A 17,685-nucleotide genomic window follows, 5' to 3' on the forward strand; every position below is an offset into this window, starting at 1 on the left:
TCTTCAGATTCCATGCTGAGCGTATGGAGTCATGTGACCTCCTCATTGTCAAGGAGATATGGTTTGGTGGCACATAAGGACAGAAACATACAGTAAGAGAGAACGCCATGATGTCATGTGACTTGCAAAAATAACATGGCGGTGCAGTTCAAACATGTGTAGAACCCAATAACGCATCTGCTACCAAGATGAGGATACGGTCTTCTGCTCCGGGAAAGAACATACCGCGTGACCTCCTTTCGGCAAGACATGAGTATCCAATACCGTTGTCAGTCTTCTTGACAGAGATTCGATGAAGTTGAGATCAACTGTCAGGAAAAATGCCCCAAAAGTCCCCAAAGTGTCCTCCCTTGCCACACCAGAAACGTACCATTTAACTTAAAAACCATATACAACATGGAAACAGGGCTGTAATTCCGACACAGGAGGCTCCTCTTACTCTGATGCTGGATTCCCCGAAACAACCACACGACTGTATATCCTACGCAGTGAAGCCGCAATCCACAACAAACTACAAACAAATGATGTGTGGCCTGTCATTGCAACAATGAGTGAGCGTAAACAGGTCTTTAACGCTTGCAGCTGAATGCAAACCATTTTGAGGCCGTCTTCAGATGGACATGAAACATCTGACCCGTGACATTTACATCCGGTAGCAGACTTTTTGCAAGCTGCTGGCCGCACGCTCACATGCTAATTTTTTTTAGTGAGACAGTTGTGGAGTCTTGACATGTTATGGTCTGAAAAGAAACTATACAAAATTAATTCTCAATTACTTCCTTCATCCGTTCATTCCAGCTGTCATTGGACGGGGACAAGAGGCGGGGTTCACCCTGAACCAGTCGATCACAGGGCCACATTTGAAGACGTATAACTCTTCACCAGTCTTGGCAATTTAGGGACTCCAATGAACCTACTGCATGTTTTTGGACTGTGCAGGAAACCGGAGAACCCCGCTTTCAGATACGGAAAAGTGCCTACCGAAAGGCCCTCTTGTTGGACTCGAACCTGCGAGGCTGAAGTGCCAAGCACTGTGCTATTGTGTGCCCTCACTACAACTCTTCTACCTGTCTTTACCAAACTATTGCCCAAAGTGCTACAAATGAAATACAAATGAAGACATGTATTACTGAAAATCAGTCAATCTGTCAAAGTTAAAAGCCCCTTTGCCTCTTACAGCAGGAACTTTTTGCGGTTTCTCAGACACTTTAAGGAACCGGGTCGTTTTGGTCAGCTGTTTTCTTTCCACTTGCGACAAAATTGACAGAACCAGTGAAAAATGGGCTGAAGAAAAGGTCTTCTGGTTTGTGACCCTACAACTTTTCTGTCCAAAAGAGGCTAAAGTCAACTTTATTTTCAATACTGTCATATGTTGTACATGTCCATAGGACTGACATTGCGTCCAGACCCAGATTTAATGAAAAAATAAAGACTGGTGTTGGGTAAGAGATAAAGTACATCCCCGCTGCTGTCAGCTGAAAGTTGGTGTTTGAAACACCTTGACGTCTTTTTCCACCGGTTGCAACTCCGAACCTGGAGATTTCCAGGTCAAAGGCTAGCAACCCAATTCACTGCTCAGAAACCAGCCTCAAAACGAAGCTGGGTATTTCTTTCAAGCCTTTTTTTTTCCCATTTACACATTATTGTTGGTTTTCCAGGCAGAGAGCCAGTGTCACTGCAATAGAAAGACATGAGGTATTTTGTTTTCCATAATAATAGATGCTGAGTGTTTGGGGTGTGTGTGTGGGAAATGTCTGAAATCCAAGGAAGAAAAGCCTGGGATGTGTTTATAGTAGAAGACCACTGTCATGTTTAGTTACTTCTTTTTTAGACAATGCACCGTTTTCTCATGAGATTGAATATTTTCAAGCCAAACCTCCAAAAATGCCTTAAGATATTTATCGCCGTAACGGGATCTGCTGTTGAATGCATGAGAAAATAAATACAGTATCATCATTCTGATTTCCATGAATGGATCTTTCAGGGTTGACATTTGTGATATCTGTCAAATTTTCTCAGCAAATTTGCATTTGGGTTGCCGCTGCGTTATTACTTTCAGGGACAAAACATTACTTAATACTTGCTGTCACATATAATCTTTTTACTACAACACCTGCGACTGTTGTACGCCAGAGATGATCTCATCGCATTTATCCGTCCTTGAGTCCCGTTGAAGTTGTGTCTTAACTGTCGAGAAACAGCGAAGGCCCCTTCACATGCAGAGATTTACTGTTTAACTCCTGGAATTATGACCTTTTTTGAACCAGAAAACATCAGTAAACCAAGTGGGGTTCCACTGTGCGGCGGCAAAACGATCTGTGACAGTGAGCTGAAAATGTATTTCTGAGACAAGACAGAAGTAACATGTATTGTCGGTTTTACTTTCTGGTGACCAAAAGGGTCAAGCGTTACGACCGATTCCAGCTGGAACTCGGAACGGGATTGTTCAAGTTGTAATGGCGATTATTTCTGTCCAAAAGAGTAAAAATTCTAACTTTTATCCCAATTGAGCCGCCTCGCTTCGCCTGTTTTTTGTGTCTGTGGGGACGCCGAGTTCATCACGGAGGATTTTTTGGCAATAAATTTACTAAAACAAGGAAAATGGATAAATTCCTGCTGCTTTTGCCCCGGATTGTCCCCCGGGGGCCAGAAGACTGTCGACCCAAATTTCCGATATGTTAAAATATGTATTCCAATGCCGGTCAGGAGGATCCGATTGGCTCTCTGTCGTCCCAAACCGCCACCACGAACAATAAGCAAAGGAGCTACAATTGGTTTAAACTAAAACCGAGTCCTGTGGCTCAGAAAGGAGGCACTTTAAGTTTAACTAAATTCAACCACATTTCCAACAGCGGATGGTATGTCGTTGCCATTAGCTTAGCATCGCTGCATTTCTCCCTGTCTTCAAAAAAAGACTGGTGTATTGACACAAAAATTAAAAGTTAGGTTTGGACGGAGGCATACTGGTGAACGGACATGTGTGTTTGACAGCCGGCGTGATTCATGCGGTCCCTCTTCAGTCTTCGCCGGCCGGGATGAGTCCCGGTCCCGTCTGCCGGGGGCTTTTCTGGCGTGCTGTGAGTGCGGAGCCGACGGCGGTCCGGGGCGTAGAAAGTTAACCATCTGGAACGGTGCATTATTTAATGTTGCATATGCCGGGACAAGCTGGCTTAAGATTCGTCACACTTTTCCGCCACAAAAGGTGTCCTCCCCGTCCCATTCTCTTCCTCACGTCAGGAATCGTCAAGGGGTGAAGCTTTGCAATGCCGCTCGTTTGGAAGCAGAATGCCACCACGCAGAAGATTTCTAATATGTCAGAACAGTTCAAAAACAAATGTAGCTTCACGTCCAACATTTTTGGCTTATTATCCTTCCAACCACAGCCGGCCCACTCCCATCTGTTTTTGCCTGCTTCTAGGAAGCGAACCAGCCTAGAAGAGTGAAAACAATATTCCGCTATCATCTCACTGAGTGGTCATATGACCAAACTATAGCGTATCTGAAGGACGCGGCCAGGAACGTCGCCAGAACCTGCAGAGAGACTCTGCTCAAGGCTCCATATTAGTTTCTCAGAGACGGGTGAAAAGAAAAGAAAAGAAAAAGATAACTTCACCCAAGTACCTCAAAAATGGCTCAATTCAAAAGGGGGGGGGGGGGGGGCTGTCGCCACGGTAACAGGCTGTAACGCCGACTTTCTCCCGAAAGGATTAAGATGTAGATCACGGATTAGAATGTGTGACAACAATCGACGGGTCAGCTCTCTTGGAGAAATCATGTCAATTCCCCCCTGTTATTAAACCTTCTTAAATGCTGAAAATTCATTTCCCCGGCCATCGATGTGCACGGTCACTTGATTCAAAGACAGGATCAGCATGAACTTGTTCCGCGGACACAAAACATGAATCGCAATATTTACGCTTTCGCTATAAATTTCCGTGATTATTCAGTTAATGGGGTCCATTCGCCATCGGTGTCGGCCTTGTGTTTTAATGAAAAATTCAACATTTTTTATCCGGCGTATTAACTCACACATCCGCGCATTTGAACCGTACTTCATTCCTGACTTCAGCTGCAGCATCTGTGTCTCTTTAGCGCATGTTGTAGATTTATTATCCTCATATTTGCACGGAGCGGCGGCGTGTTCTTCGGGAGTGAAGCATCCGGCCCCGGACATTTAAAACTCTGTTAACGTTTGCCTCTTTGATGTGAGAGCGTTCTCGCATCTCCCAAGAACCAGGACTGGATTTACGACGGCCTCTGCCGTGACACGAACGGGGTTGTTTGATTTGGTCTGCCGGGATCCGTTAAGGAGTTTCTGGGATACTTTGAATGAATGCGTAATCCAATCAGTGCAGTTCCACAGACCCTTGTTATGGACAAATTAAAGTTCATTTACAAGCGATCCAAACTCAACCGATGCCTCTTCTTGTCTGATCGGTACGAGCTCTCGTCGCCCGGAGATTCTCTTCTGCTGACTCAGCATGGCCAAACCACCTCTCAGCAGTTCACCTGCCATCATACCAAAAGAAGCAGACAACTTTTAGTTTCGTCGCATCGAGCGCAACAAAGATGGATTCGGACGTTTGCCCTTTTCAACTGTAATATTCCATTTATCACGGCCGCCGACGGTAGGATTCTCATTGGTTGTCAGCCGGCCTCCCAGAGATGATTCGGACCCCTTGTTTACGAGTGCAGCCTATTTCAATTTCAGGTTTTCAATTCATGGCAAATTGCACTTATCTAACAGAATGATTTACCCTGCAAAAAGAACGCCTCTTAATAAAGCAGGCACAGAAAAAGTACCATTCATTTAACTGCCTCGCACAATAGTACGCTCCATATTGGTCACACAGTAATGCAACAGCAATTTATCATTTCCAGAGTTCCAGGGACTCCGCTGATGACAATAGCTGTTTTCGGAGCGAAATGTTCTTAGAACTGTCCAGCTTGAATTTCGTCCAAGGAACTGCCCTCCCGCGGGGGGATGTTTTAGTTTTGCATTTGCGCATGCAGTAAAGGACCATGCGAGGGACCGGCGTGACATCTGTGATTCATCCCTTTAAGCACCAAACTCAAAAACAAAACTTCTCAGAAGTGGAAAAGGACTCGGACAACATTGAGAGCGAGGTTGTCACAGCATTTACTGTCTGTTCTTCATTTCGGGAATGATAGCCATGTATTATCAAATCGGCTTTAAGTGTTTTTCTTCTCTCTCCACTGCTTTGCCATGTGAAGAAGCCCATTGGTAGCTAACTCCGTACTTATTTTTTGGCCAAAATATTTCTTTTCCACTGCAATTTCAGCAGCCCAGAAGAGCTTGGACATCTTCTTCGGTCCTTTTCTCAACATCTCTGTCTGTTTCGTCGCAAGAATATAGCCGATCAGCGATCGCAGTAGTTTTTAAAAATGGTGCTCAACAGTCCATCGCGAATATCTCGTAATGGGTGCGGCTTATGAGTTTCACCAAGCATCTGCTTCACATGAGTTGCTATGGAACCGTAAAAAGACCTTGCCTCAGAATAGGAGCTAAAATGGTTCTTGGAACTATGCTGTCAGAATGCACGAAGAATCGGTCTACTTTAGGCCAGTAGACGTCATAGTTTCTGCAGGAACTTCCTTCAGTGTGAAAGCGACTGTTGACGAAGACGGATTTAACAGACGTGTTTCTTCGTTTTCACCATTTCATCCATCGATAGCGGAAACACCAAAATGCGCCTGAAGCATTTGTCGCTGTTGTATCCGTAGCTCTGTTGAGGCGGACATATTGAAAGTTATATCCTTCCATTTCCTTCACTGGTATAATATTAAACACCACATAATTTCCAAGACTCTGAAAGGACAATTGTATTTATTGTCTATGAATCGCAAGTCGGTGCGTCTGACATGGATTCATTCTGCGGGTTTCTATTCTTCCGCTGTAACATCTAATGACTTCATTTTCCCTGGTGGCTCCGTTCGTATCTCCGGGGATGTTTGCGCTTAAATCAATATCCACCGCTAACAAAAGGCGGATAAGATTGTAAAAATTGGCGCGGGAGTGTAAATTTAGTGCCTCCCCTGGTGGGAGTGCAAAATAACACCGACCCGACGCACGGGCCGAGGGAAAGCGGCAGAGCGGGGGGGTTGCGGGAAGGTCAGGGGACGAGGAGAGACAGGAAAGCACGGGGGCATCTGGTGGGCAGATGGTGCGACTCACAGAGGAAGGTGTTGTTGTAATGAGCTCTTCGGCGTCGTGATCCGGAAAAGCGAAAGTTCCATCCGTTGTCGCTTTTAGGATTTTTTTCTCGACGAACCGTAACGTCTGCTGACCGACGAATGACGATCTCCGGTGCTGTTAAAGATGCTGTCATTGACTCAGCTCACTTAACCTTCAGGCTTCTAGACGTGAACCTGCACAACTGTAAAATAAATAAAAGATATGATACATTAATTTATTTTACAGATGAGAGTAAGACTCATGGAGGAGGAAACTTTGGAGCAGACTTATTCTGTAATTAACGGTGGTTCATGGTAATAACAGTTCCTTAGGTCTTTAAATAACCTTGCTTTGCATTTTTTCTGTGTTCCTTTTAATTTTATTTTTGATTTTTTTTTTTTTCCTTTAACCAAATACAGTATTTTACGGCGATGATTCATCCGCTGGCCGGTTGTCTTGGTTTCAAGCTGAAAAACTCACATTTAGGTATTTTTTAAAACATCTATGGAGAAAATGATGGGAAAATGAATCAGAGAAAAAATAGGGTGGTAACTGTTGAGCCCAATAAGCCGACTTGGATGATAAGTTAAGAAAAACATTCTCAAAAAAAAAAAGCGTAACCAATCATTAATATGGCTGTAATAAAAGCATAAGCAATGGGAGCAGCTTTCACCACCAGCTCTATTTGCAATTTAAGAACCAGGCCATTGCTGGATTGACAAGTGTGTCCAACATGACATTCATCACTTATACGAAAAAACGTCCGAATAAAAGGCTCTTGACCGGTTCAAAGAAGATTTTCTTTTTTTTTCCCGACTCAAACTGAAACATCTGTAAACCCAAACCAAACTTGGGCTCCATCGAGATATTTTCTCCACAGTCTGGATTTTTGTTTACCTCTAATTCTTGTCAGATAAAATACTTAAACTAGCCTGCATCTGCTGGCTTAAAGGAGACGCCACCTTCAAAATATAACCAATGTTCTTTCTTTCTTTCTCTCTTTCTTTCTTTCTTTCTTTCTTTCTTTCTTTCTTTCTTTCTTTCTTTCTTTCTTTCTTTCTTTCTTTAACAACATCTCCTGCACTTCATGCCAGTACATTCAAAACATTACTATCATGTACATAATTCATGATTATTTAAAAATATGTTACTGGTACATTTTTTATCCATCGCACTATATATATATATATATGTATATACATATACAGAACTATCTATCTATCTATCTATCTATCTATCTATCTATCTATCTATCTGTCTATCTATCCATCTATCTATCTATCTATCTATCTATCTATCTATCTATCTATCTATCTATCTATCTATCTATCTATCTATCTATCTATCTATCTATCTATCTATCTATCTATCCATCCATCCATCCATCCATCCATCCATCCATCCATCCATCCATCCATCCATCCATCCATCCATCCATCCATCCATCTATCTATCTATCTATCTATCTATCTATCTATCTATCTATCTATCTATCTATCTATCTATCTATCTATCTATCTATCTATCTATCTATGTCACATAAGCTTGTGGAGAAATCAGATTTTTTTTTTTTTTATCTATCTCACTCTGTATATATTTATTTATAGATGTTATGACTGCAATTTCTCCCGATCCTCTTTTTTGGTCCGCTGGGGTACATATCTAAACTGCGGAGATAAAGTTTCCTCACAGTAACTTACAGCAACAGGCATGCGATGAATGAACAACTTGCCCCCCTCCCTGATTTAAAAAATATATAGAAAAAGAAAAGAAAAGAAAAGAAAAGCTGATATGGAATTTCATCTGGCTCCCAAGTGTCCAGACATCTTCACGATGTGTTACAACGGACCAAGCCTGTTGTTCTCCCTCTAATCGGGTGCAGATGTGCACCGTTCGCCTGTATGTTCTCTTGTGTTCTTCAGCTGCATCTTGCATATGCGCACACACACACACACACACACACACACACACACACACACACACATACACGCACGCTGGAGCTGCGAGTGAGTGAAACTGAGAGCCTGCCAGTTCCTCCTTCTCTGTGTGGCAGCAGTGGCTCTGCTATGATGTCATCGGTTGTTGGTTGTGAAATACTTGAGGAAATGAGAACCTTATTTAACTCTGAGCACAAGGCTGCACGTATCATCTTTTATCATCAATTTATGGAGCATTTATTTTTTTTTTCTTTCCTCTTTCAAAACCGTTCAAATTTTTTTTTCCGCGCCGCTAACCATTTGCATGGCCTTTTCCTATCTCGACAGAGGACGGCGTCTCTGAGCCAGCTCCCCGTAGAGGATCTCCGAGACCCTCTCCCTCCCCACTGGAGGTGCTACATGTCGCCGCAGGGGCGTCGATATTACGTCAACACCACCAGCAACGGTGAGAGAAAAACCGAAAGCAAAACACAAAAACAGTTTTTGGATTCATTTTGAGGAAACCCAGCAGCGTTGTTACTGGAAAGATTTCGTCAAAATCGTCGTCGGCAGTAAATCCCCTTCGGTTTTTCATGACCCCCCCACCACACACACACACACACCCATACACACAATTAGCTAACAAGTATCACTAACAGCTCATTAACAATTTCAACACTCCCAATGGGCGTGTTTCTGCTCGTAAACGCCAAAATAATCTGCCAATGATTGTTACCAGCTCCTGTCCTCTTACAGCATAATGGGATTTTTTTTGGATTCAAGATTATATACTGCATATATACTGGGTAGGATATTGTCAGCCGTTTTAAGCTTGTTACCAAGTGATCCGTAACATGATGACTGCTTTCGTCTTCTGCAATGGAGTTTAGCGTTCACTTGTTGACCCCGGCGGTGATAGTACGGTGCCGAGGCGAGGCGAGGCGAGGCTCATCGGGGCCTTGCACTGATCCTGCTGATGCTGCCTTGTTTCTTACAACACAATCGCTGCTCAGTGTCTCCCCGGACGCAAACAGACAAACACTGGCATGGAATCAGCGTAATACTCTCCTCTGTTCTGCCGACTAAACAGTCGTGGCTTTACAATCCCCGCGGGTGAACTTGCAGCGCTACCTGACTGATGACAACGGTGTCTTGCCGCGGATGCCGACCGGATGCGCCCGTGAGGGTGCGTTAAAGTTTAGAAACAGAAGGACTTCAGACACACACTGTGAAACACACACGCTTTAGCTTCAGTGTGGCTACATCCATGTAAGTCTTTTTTGTCACTCAGTAGGAGGGTAATTAAACTGATATTTGATTTTCCATTATACCCATGGAAGACTTTAAACTACACCAGTGTTTCCCAACCTTTTTTGAGCCACGGCACATATTTTACATTAGAAAAATCACACGGCACACCACCAAATATATATGTCAAAAACATTTTTTAACGAATTAGAATGAAACCGTGGTCTCAATTTACTTAGTGTGAAATCTAATATATCTAATATATGTAGATTCATCAAGTTGCAATGCAAATTTCCCACTGATGTGCAACTTTTCCATAACACTTTTTTCAATGTCTGAAGATATGTCATCAATATGTCTGAAAATGGTATTATTTGAGAGAACTGGCTATTTCTTTATCAACGCCAGAGCCGAGCATTTCTTCTACAATGATTTTGCCGGCAGGTAGTATTAATATTTTCCTACGATGTGTGGCTGTTTGGATTTAAAGATGAGTTCAGCTTTGTAGCAAGCTTTCACTGCTTTCTCACTCGTCTTGGTAGTTTTCAACAATGCTGCCTGTTTGTTTACGCAGATACAAGTACTTTTTATTTTAAAAATGTATCACGCAAAGCATCACTAATCACTCTGACACACAGATGGACAGGTTAATTCACTACCCGTTGCCATCGAATGGGCACGCTGCCCACGTAGACATAGGAAGACACATTATTTGCGTTGAATAAATTATTTTCGGACCAATCAGGTGAAAGTGGGCATTTTTCCGCGGCACACCTGATGATCTCTCACGGCACACTAATGTGCAGTGGTTTGGAAACGCTGAACTACACAGACGTCTGAATGAGAAAATGAATATCTGTACTGTATGTCTATACGATTTGTGAATGAGAGCGGGTGGTTATATGTCTCTAAATGATGTGTGAAAGAGAAAGGGAATGATTTTTTTGTCTCTATATGAGTGAGTGAATGGTTGTTCTCTATGTCTCAATATGATGTGTGATGGGGAAAGCGAATGGTTGTGTGTCTCTATTGGAGTGAATCTATATGAAATATAAATGAATGCGTGAATCGTTGTGCATCTGTACATGACGTGTGAAGAAGCGGGTGAACGATTTTTACCTTATGTTTTTGTGTTATATGGGAGTGTTTGCAATGTATGTCTGTATGACGCGTGGATGAGTGAATTCATTTGTTGCATGTCTCAATAATATGGATGGTTGTATCTCAATATGAGCGAGTAAATGGCTTTACTGTCGGTTTCTAAATGATGTGTGAATGTTTAGGTGATTGTTTGTTTCTTTCTATAAGGTGTGTAAATGAATGAGTGCATGGTTGTATTTCTGACCAACGACCAGTCCAGGGCGAACCCCACCTCTTGCCCGGTGACATCTGGATGGGCTCCAGCACCCTGTGAGTCTGAGCGCAGCATAAGTGGTACAGATAACGAATTAATCGTTGAATGAATGAATAATTTCAACGCTTGATCCGCCACAAATGTTGGACTGGAAACCATTCTGAGATTCAATTTGAGTTCAAACTGAAACCTTCCTGAGTTGGACTAAAGAAAAACAAACAACGTATCAGCTTCCAGTAAAACTGTAACAGCAATAAACAAAGTATCAATCATTTATGGAGCGGCTGAAAAATGAATGAAATGAAAATGATATTAATTTTGTCAAAAGCCTGTCTAAAAACACACATACCCATGCATACAAACTGCAGCACTCACACATCTGACGTTAAACCGCCGGCTCACAACCGCGTGTCCCTGCCAGGTGGTTGTTTACCGAGAAACGGTCCTAAAGGGGAGGTAACACGCGATATGGCCGCATTTAGACGTGAAGACGGAGTGCAGACTAATGGCTGCCGGGGACACGATTGTACCCGAAAGAAAACCGTAGATCAGGACCGCTGACACGTTGTAATTAAGTCGGAGGAGTCTTCGGCGGGACATCCGCGTGGTTTGTGTACTCATCCAAAGCCCTCCCCCGCTCTTTACAAGCGTTGGACTCTGTTCACCTGTGCAAATTGCGACCGTGGCTTCGCAGTTACTTGACAGAAGCGCCTGTCGCCCACCTGCGGGGCCGTTTCGCATCTTCCCAAGTCTCTGATCACGTTTGCTGCGGTTCAAGTCGCGGCCCGCAGAGGGATGCTAAAATAAGCCGAGGGCCACACCCAGACCAGGGGAGTCACTCACTCCCTCCCTCCCGCCTTCCCTTTTCGTGTCCTCCTTTTCCTTTGGAGTAAATTAGACCTTAATGACCGAAAAGTCAAAAACAGAAGACAAGCCAGACTCTGGATGTTGCCGCGGTGAAGACCTCATGCGTCCTTTTCAGTTTTGCCGGAGAGACGGCAGGCGTCGAAAGCTTCATCTTCCCCGGCTGGACTCTGTCTTATCCCGGAACCACAGGCGAAACCCAGTCTCCTGAATAGATGCGGCTCTGCAACTGCCCTTCATCCGAAACATCATAATAATAACTCTCGCCGAAAGTTGACATTTTTCTTTGCAAGGCGGCAGCAGTTTTCCAAACATGTCCATCTGATAACATTTTCACTCAAACAATCGGTATTTATAGAGTCTCCGCTGTTTTTTCGCTGGACTTCCCTTTCGTTGCAGTTGTATTCAGACGCTGTCCTGTGTGTTTGTGTGTGTGTGTGTGTGTGCGCGAGTGAGTTTGTGTTGCTGTATCGCCATAGCGACAGAGGTCTGTGCGTGGGTGAGGGCTGTGCGTCCTTGTGTCAGGGCCTGTGTTTTTTGAGGTTTTCCTTCCTGTGTTGCAGGGGCGCAGCGGTTTGTAGAGACCTCCTCACACTCTTCATTCACCCCCCCCTCCACACACACACACACACACACACACACACACACACACACACACACACACACACACACACACACACACACACACACAATTCAACCAGGGGGGCTTCAAACCCACCTATTTTTAGATAAAGCCTGATTCAAATTAACTTAGAACTTACGTCATAATAACCTCAAACCTGATCAAGTCTTGATTTTTGTGCAGATTCAAAGAAAAAAATCCAAAAGCAGAATTTAGAATTAGACTTTTTTTTTGGCAGTTTTTCTTACTAACCGACTACTATGTACCATTAGGAAATGATTAAAGGTAGCAGATCTTATTCAGCCAACATTGATGTTTTTTTGTCAATTTCTATTTCTGACGGTATATGCGTAATACAACAGAGTTATCATCAATTTATAACTCTGTATATCAGGTAAAACATCAATTTGATGAAAGAAAGATCAGGTTTTTTTGAAGTCTCTTGGATGTTAAACTGCAGCGGAAAACCATAATTTCTAAAGGCAACAAACATCTCCAATCTGAGGCACAGAAATCCATCAATACATGCAAATAAGAAACGTATATATATATATATTATATATTATAAACGTATATATATATATACGTTTATAATATATAATATATTATATAATATATATATATATAATATATATATCATGCAGTGAACTATTATGCAACTCTTTGCCAACTTTTTCTCCACAACAGCGGCCTTTTCTGCTCCTTCCGTGTCATCATTGGGCGACCAAAAGAGATCATCTGTCACGTCCTCTGTCACCGGGATAAGATGTAGCATTGAAGGACTGCTCTGAAGGATAACAAAAAATAAAATAAAAAAAATCGACAGCAGAGGAGCGAAAGCATCAGGGACACATGTCATGTGGTTATAAATAAGATATATAGACACGTCTGAGCTAAGTAGGCCATTTCCTCCCCTTTTTTTTTTTTGTTTCAAATCAGGAATGTCTGGCATCACCGTCGGCGGACGAAAAGCCGATGGAAGCTTGTTTTTGTTTTACTTTTTTATTTTTTTTTACTTCGTTTTTCAGACCTTCTTTTTGAACGTTTCCATTCAGGCATTTCCTGATGCACCTGCTCCTCCGACGCGACGCTCGGCTGCGTTTCAAGGAACCAGTAAACGCAGACGTCTTGTTATTATTATTTTTTTTTTAACCCCCTGGTCTTCTCGCGGCACGACGCCATTGACACGTTGAATCCGCCATCAGACGGGCCCCGGCGGAGAGCGGATGAGCCGCTCCCGTAATTAAGACGATTAAAGTAATTTTGGAGGTTGATTGATGGCGTTTCTGTGACTAGGCAGCTGATGAGAAACTTCATCTTATGCTCCGCTGTATCTGGAGATTGAAATCTCACCTGCGTTGAGTCTGACACTGAAGAGCCAGTTGCCTGGAAACCCAACGTGGTGGCGTTTAAGTGCTCGACGTTATCGTGGACGCCCATGATCCCCTCCCCGACCCCCTGCAGTCTTTATGTAAAACTGCAAATGACTGCAAGTCTTTAGCGATAACACATGTATTGATTTGAGCGGAACTGTATTGTTATGTCAGCAAACACACACACACACACACACACATGTGCGCGCACAGCGTCTGGAGATACTTTTCACGTGCGTTTCGCTTTCTCAAAAGAATTAAAGATGTGCTCAAAATGATTACGAACCCGATTCCCTGACATTTGCCAAAATTAGTTTCTCATTTCCTGGCTATTGTTCTGGGTCCTCTAATGTTCTATTGATTTTTTTCCCATTTGTTTCTGACAAGAAAAAAAAAAAAAGCCTGAACTTGAATCACAACATCTTCGTAGGAAAGGGATTTGATGGGATGGAGAGGGTGGGGGTGTAAAGCGGGTACGGAGGGTGTGTTTACACCTGGATGTTCATCAGCCAGCTGGAATCAAGTCGCCCGGTTCCTGCTGGGTGTTTAGAGGGTTATAATCTCAAATCCGGTGAATTATTTTACCCTCGTATACCCTTGTGTTATATGTTTTTCATCCGTAAAATGATCATGGCATTTTATAGGGCGGCTGTTAAATCCCCGGCTCCTCCTGTCAGCGTTAGCGGGCGAGACACTGATGACACCGTAAGTTGCTCCAGATGGTCTGGTTAGCACCTTGCATCGCAGCTCTGCAGCAGTATGTGTGTGTCTGTGAGTGTGTGTGTGAATGGATGAATGCAGTCTGGTGTAAAGCGCTTTCAATCCGCTATGTGAAAGCACTACGCAAGCCGAGACCATTTACCCCGTGTCTTCAAAGGTGTGAAAAATAGGATGCGATATTATCATTGTTTTCATTCACTCGTTCATTCACTCATTCATCAACGTCATATAGAGACCATTCACTGTCTTATTCACTCATTATATGGAGATATGCATCCATTATTTATCTCATTCACAAGTCATATAGGGATAAACAACCATTCACTCACTATTTTACTGTAGTATAAATCGCACCAGCCAAAAAATGCATAATGAAGTCGCACTGGACTATAAATTACGTTTTCGGGGGAAAATTTATTTTGTAAAATCAGAGACTAAGAACAGACATTTCACCTTGAAAGGCAACTTATAGTGTAATGTGCAAGGGGATGTGCCCAATGATAAATTTGCAGGTTAAACCTGATCTTTATTTGAACAATTTTAACAATTAAGCAACAGCGGCTCCACTTAATCTTCTCCGTCTGAGCGCTCTCACTGCTCCGCTGTTCTCACACATCTCTGAACGTTACTCTTACAGTACTGCAGGGTCGCTACAATAGTAATAATAATAGAATAGAGAATAACAGGCTGAATAGGTGTCTGGTATGTTAACCTAACATATTAACAATTATTCAGGTAACTTTACCATAAACATGAAGCGGTAACACCAAGAAGGTCCTCCCGTAAAGTCATTCATATCCATCGCCATGGCAACTACCTGGGCGTGGAGACGTCACTGCACCATCGACAACCCTTCCCGGCAACACGTTGTTCAAGCACCCATTTGTGAACTTGTCCCTCTAGCTGTGGCCCTCTAGCTTTTAGCCTGCGATTAGCTTTTTTTGTTTTCTTCGATGCTATTGGAGTTTCCTCCACTTTTCGCCAGTCCCTCACTCGTTTCTCACTCGCTCCGAACTTGCTCGATTACCGTTTTCGGCTGCATATTTCACTACTTGCAGCATGCTATCTGCGGAATATGATTTTCTTTACAAGATTAATAGGAGTAGCAGATACTGGCACTCGAGCCTGGAGAGCACTTTTGCGTCTATCTCTGAAAATAACGAACACGTGAAATTAAATATTATCAATGTATAAGTCGCACCTGAGTCGCAGGACCGATCAAACCATGAAAAAAAATGCGACTTTATGTCCAAAAAATACAGTAATCATCAGAAACAGTTGATCATGACATGTCAAAGAGAGACATCCAACTATTCACTCTCTTACTCAAACATTATATGGACACTACAGATCTCCATATTATGTGTGTTATGTGTCAGGACTATATTATGTGTCCATATTATGTGTATTATGTGTCAGGACTACAGATGGAAATTAGCTATGAGCTATAATCTGGTACAAACATCTCTGCCTTTGTGCTTAATGTATTTGTACACTGTCTTAATAAACTTCTAAACAAACAAACAAACACATACGACCATTCATATGTTAAATATAGGTAATACAACCATTCACTGGCTCATTCATGTGTCATACAAGCATAAACAACCGTTCACTTACTAATTTACTCGTCATATAGAGAAAAATAATCATCCACTGTGCCATTTACATAAAAAGTAAGACAAAAAAGCTCTCCTTCATACATCAAATACAATCATTCACTTGTCTTTTCACACATTTGGGCAATTTAGGATCTCCAGTCAACATATGGATATTTTAGCCCGATGTAATCTCTAAGCCCGGATGTGATGCTGCTGAACAAATGAAAAACTTTGCTTTGAATCATTAATGTTGTTCGCCGACTTGCCGAGTGAATCTCATATCAGCAAACCCGGTCCGTTGTTTACCAGATCGCAAATTGGTTTTTATATTAAAATGACATTTCCAAACAGTCACGGAAATGTTAATGTTTACTTTTCTGGCGTTAACGCCCTGCATCTCTCGCGCCGTATCGATTTGTTTACGACAGGAGGAAAATGGAGGCTTTTAGGGGCCAGTGAGTGGGGCTATTTTTCCTCGGCGTTGTAATAAAGTTTAAAGGGCCGGGCATCCCTCTGCCGGACCCAGAGGCACGTTATCTTTTCAGCGTGTGTCATTCGAGCCAATGGGCTCGGCTCAACTCTCTCCTCCCTCGCTCGAGGAAGACCCAGCCGGGAAGACCCAAATGAAATTAGAGCTCTTTGAATTCAGACAGCGCCGGGGCCTAATCGAGTGTGAGGGACGGACATGAAGGCTGAAAAAAAAAAAAAAAAATCAAACTCCTGGATGTTTTCCCCCTTTGCATCCTTAAACATGTAGCAGAACACTTTGGGCTATTTAAATTGATATTTCTGCAAAGGATCGATAATGACGGGGGGCAAAGAACCCAGAAATTGAATTCAAGTGAACTGTGCCTGGAACAGATAGGCAAAAAACCTTACCTGCAAGAGAATTGCTTCACCTGTAGATGATTACAATTTAATACGACATTTAAAATCATCAAACATGTACATTTTGCCACCTAGCTAACCTGTTAGCTGTAAAAGATGAATGATATAGTTTGCACTGGGGACTTCCAGGGTTGAAAAAAAGATGAACTTTATCTTTAGTAAAAAAAAAAAAAAGTTGTAATGTTGTGACATCGGCAAAAAAAAAAAAAAAAAAAAAAAAAAGCTGTTGTGCAATAGCTCTAGTATTTTAAAATGCCTAGAGCACTTACTTTTTATTTTTATTTATTTATTCATCTATCAAAAAATGCATTTATTCATAAATTCTTAACCTTGTTTGCATATTCATAATTCAACTATAGCCCAAGAGTCTCAGAGCAACTTTTGACCGACTTTTTTCCTGGTTTCCCCTCAGAGACGACGTGGGAGAGACCCTCGAGCGCACCCGGGACCCCCAAAACCACCCTCCGACACAAGAACTCCCTGCCGACAGGTACCGCGGATCTCGGCGGGACTCCGTCTGCGCTCCCTCTCTCCTCTCCTCTGAGGTTTGGTGACCTGAGGCTATGAGTTCTGCTAAAATTCCACAGCGGCACAAAGCGTCCGCTCATGCACACCAGACACATACACACAGACACTTCCTTTGACTAATTTTATCTGAAGCCTCAACTGCAGCACTAAGGCCTCCTCTGTCTGTCACTTGGCCCTGCTCCTGGAGGCGTACACACACACACACACACACACACATGCACGTAGACACACGGAGCCCGCAAGGTTTGTGGGATGTTTCCCCACTCAGATCCTGGAAGGAACTCTTCATTCACTGGGTGCGACCATGTTATAAACGAATGCTTGGTTTCGCCGTCGCAACTATGAAAGGTCGAGTCGGACGCAGCTTCCCGGCGT

At 42.9% G+C, this 17,685-nt stretch overlaps 1 protein-coding gene across 1 annotated transcript in view; it reads left to right on the forward strand.

The window, feature by feature from the left end:
• The window catches only part of gas7b (growth arrest-specific 7b), a 76,998-nt gene that overhangs the window by 16,146 nt on the left and 43,167 nt on the right, over nucleotides 1-17,685 (forward strand). The window contains exons 2-3 of the mRNA XM_086140220.1: nucleotides 8,461-8,578; nucleotides 17,195-17,272. Coding sequence (XP_085996346.1) covers nucleotides 8,461-8,578; nucleotides 17,195-17,272 — 196 coding nt within the window. The remainder of the gene's footprint in view (nucleotides 1-8,460; nucleotides 8,579-17,194; nucleotides 17,273-17,685) is intronic.

This window comes from Fistularia commersonii, chromosome 33, assembly GCF_037954325.1.
Source record: "Fistularia commersonii isolate RoL2024-O1a breed Wild chromosome 33, RoL_Fcom_v1.0, whole genome shotgun sequence".
Lineage (NCBI taxonomy): Eukaryota > Metazoa > Chordata > Actinopteri > Syngnathiformes > Fistulariidae > Fistularia > Fistularia commersonii.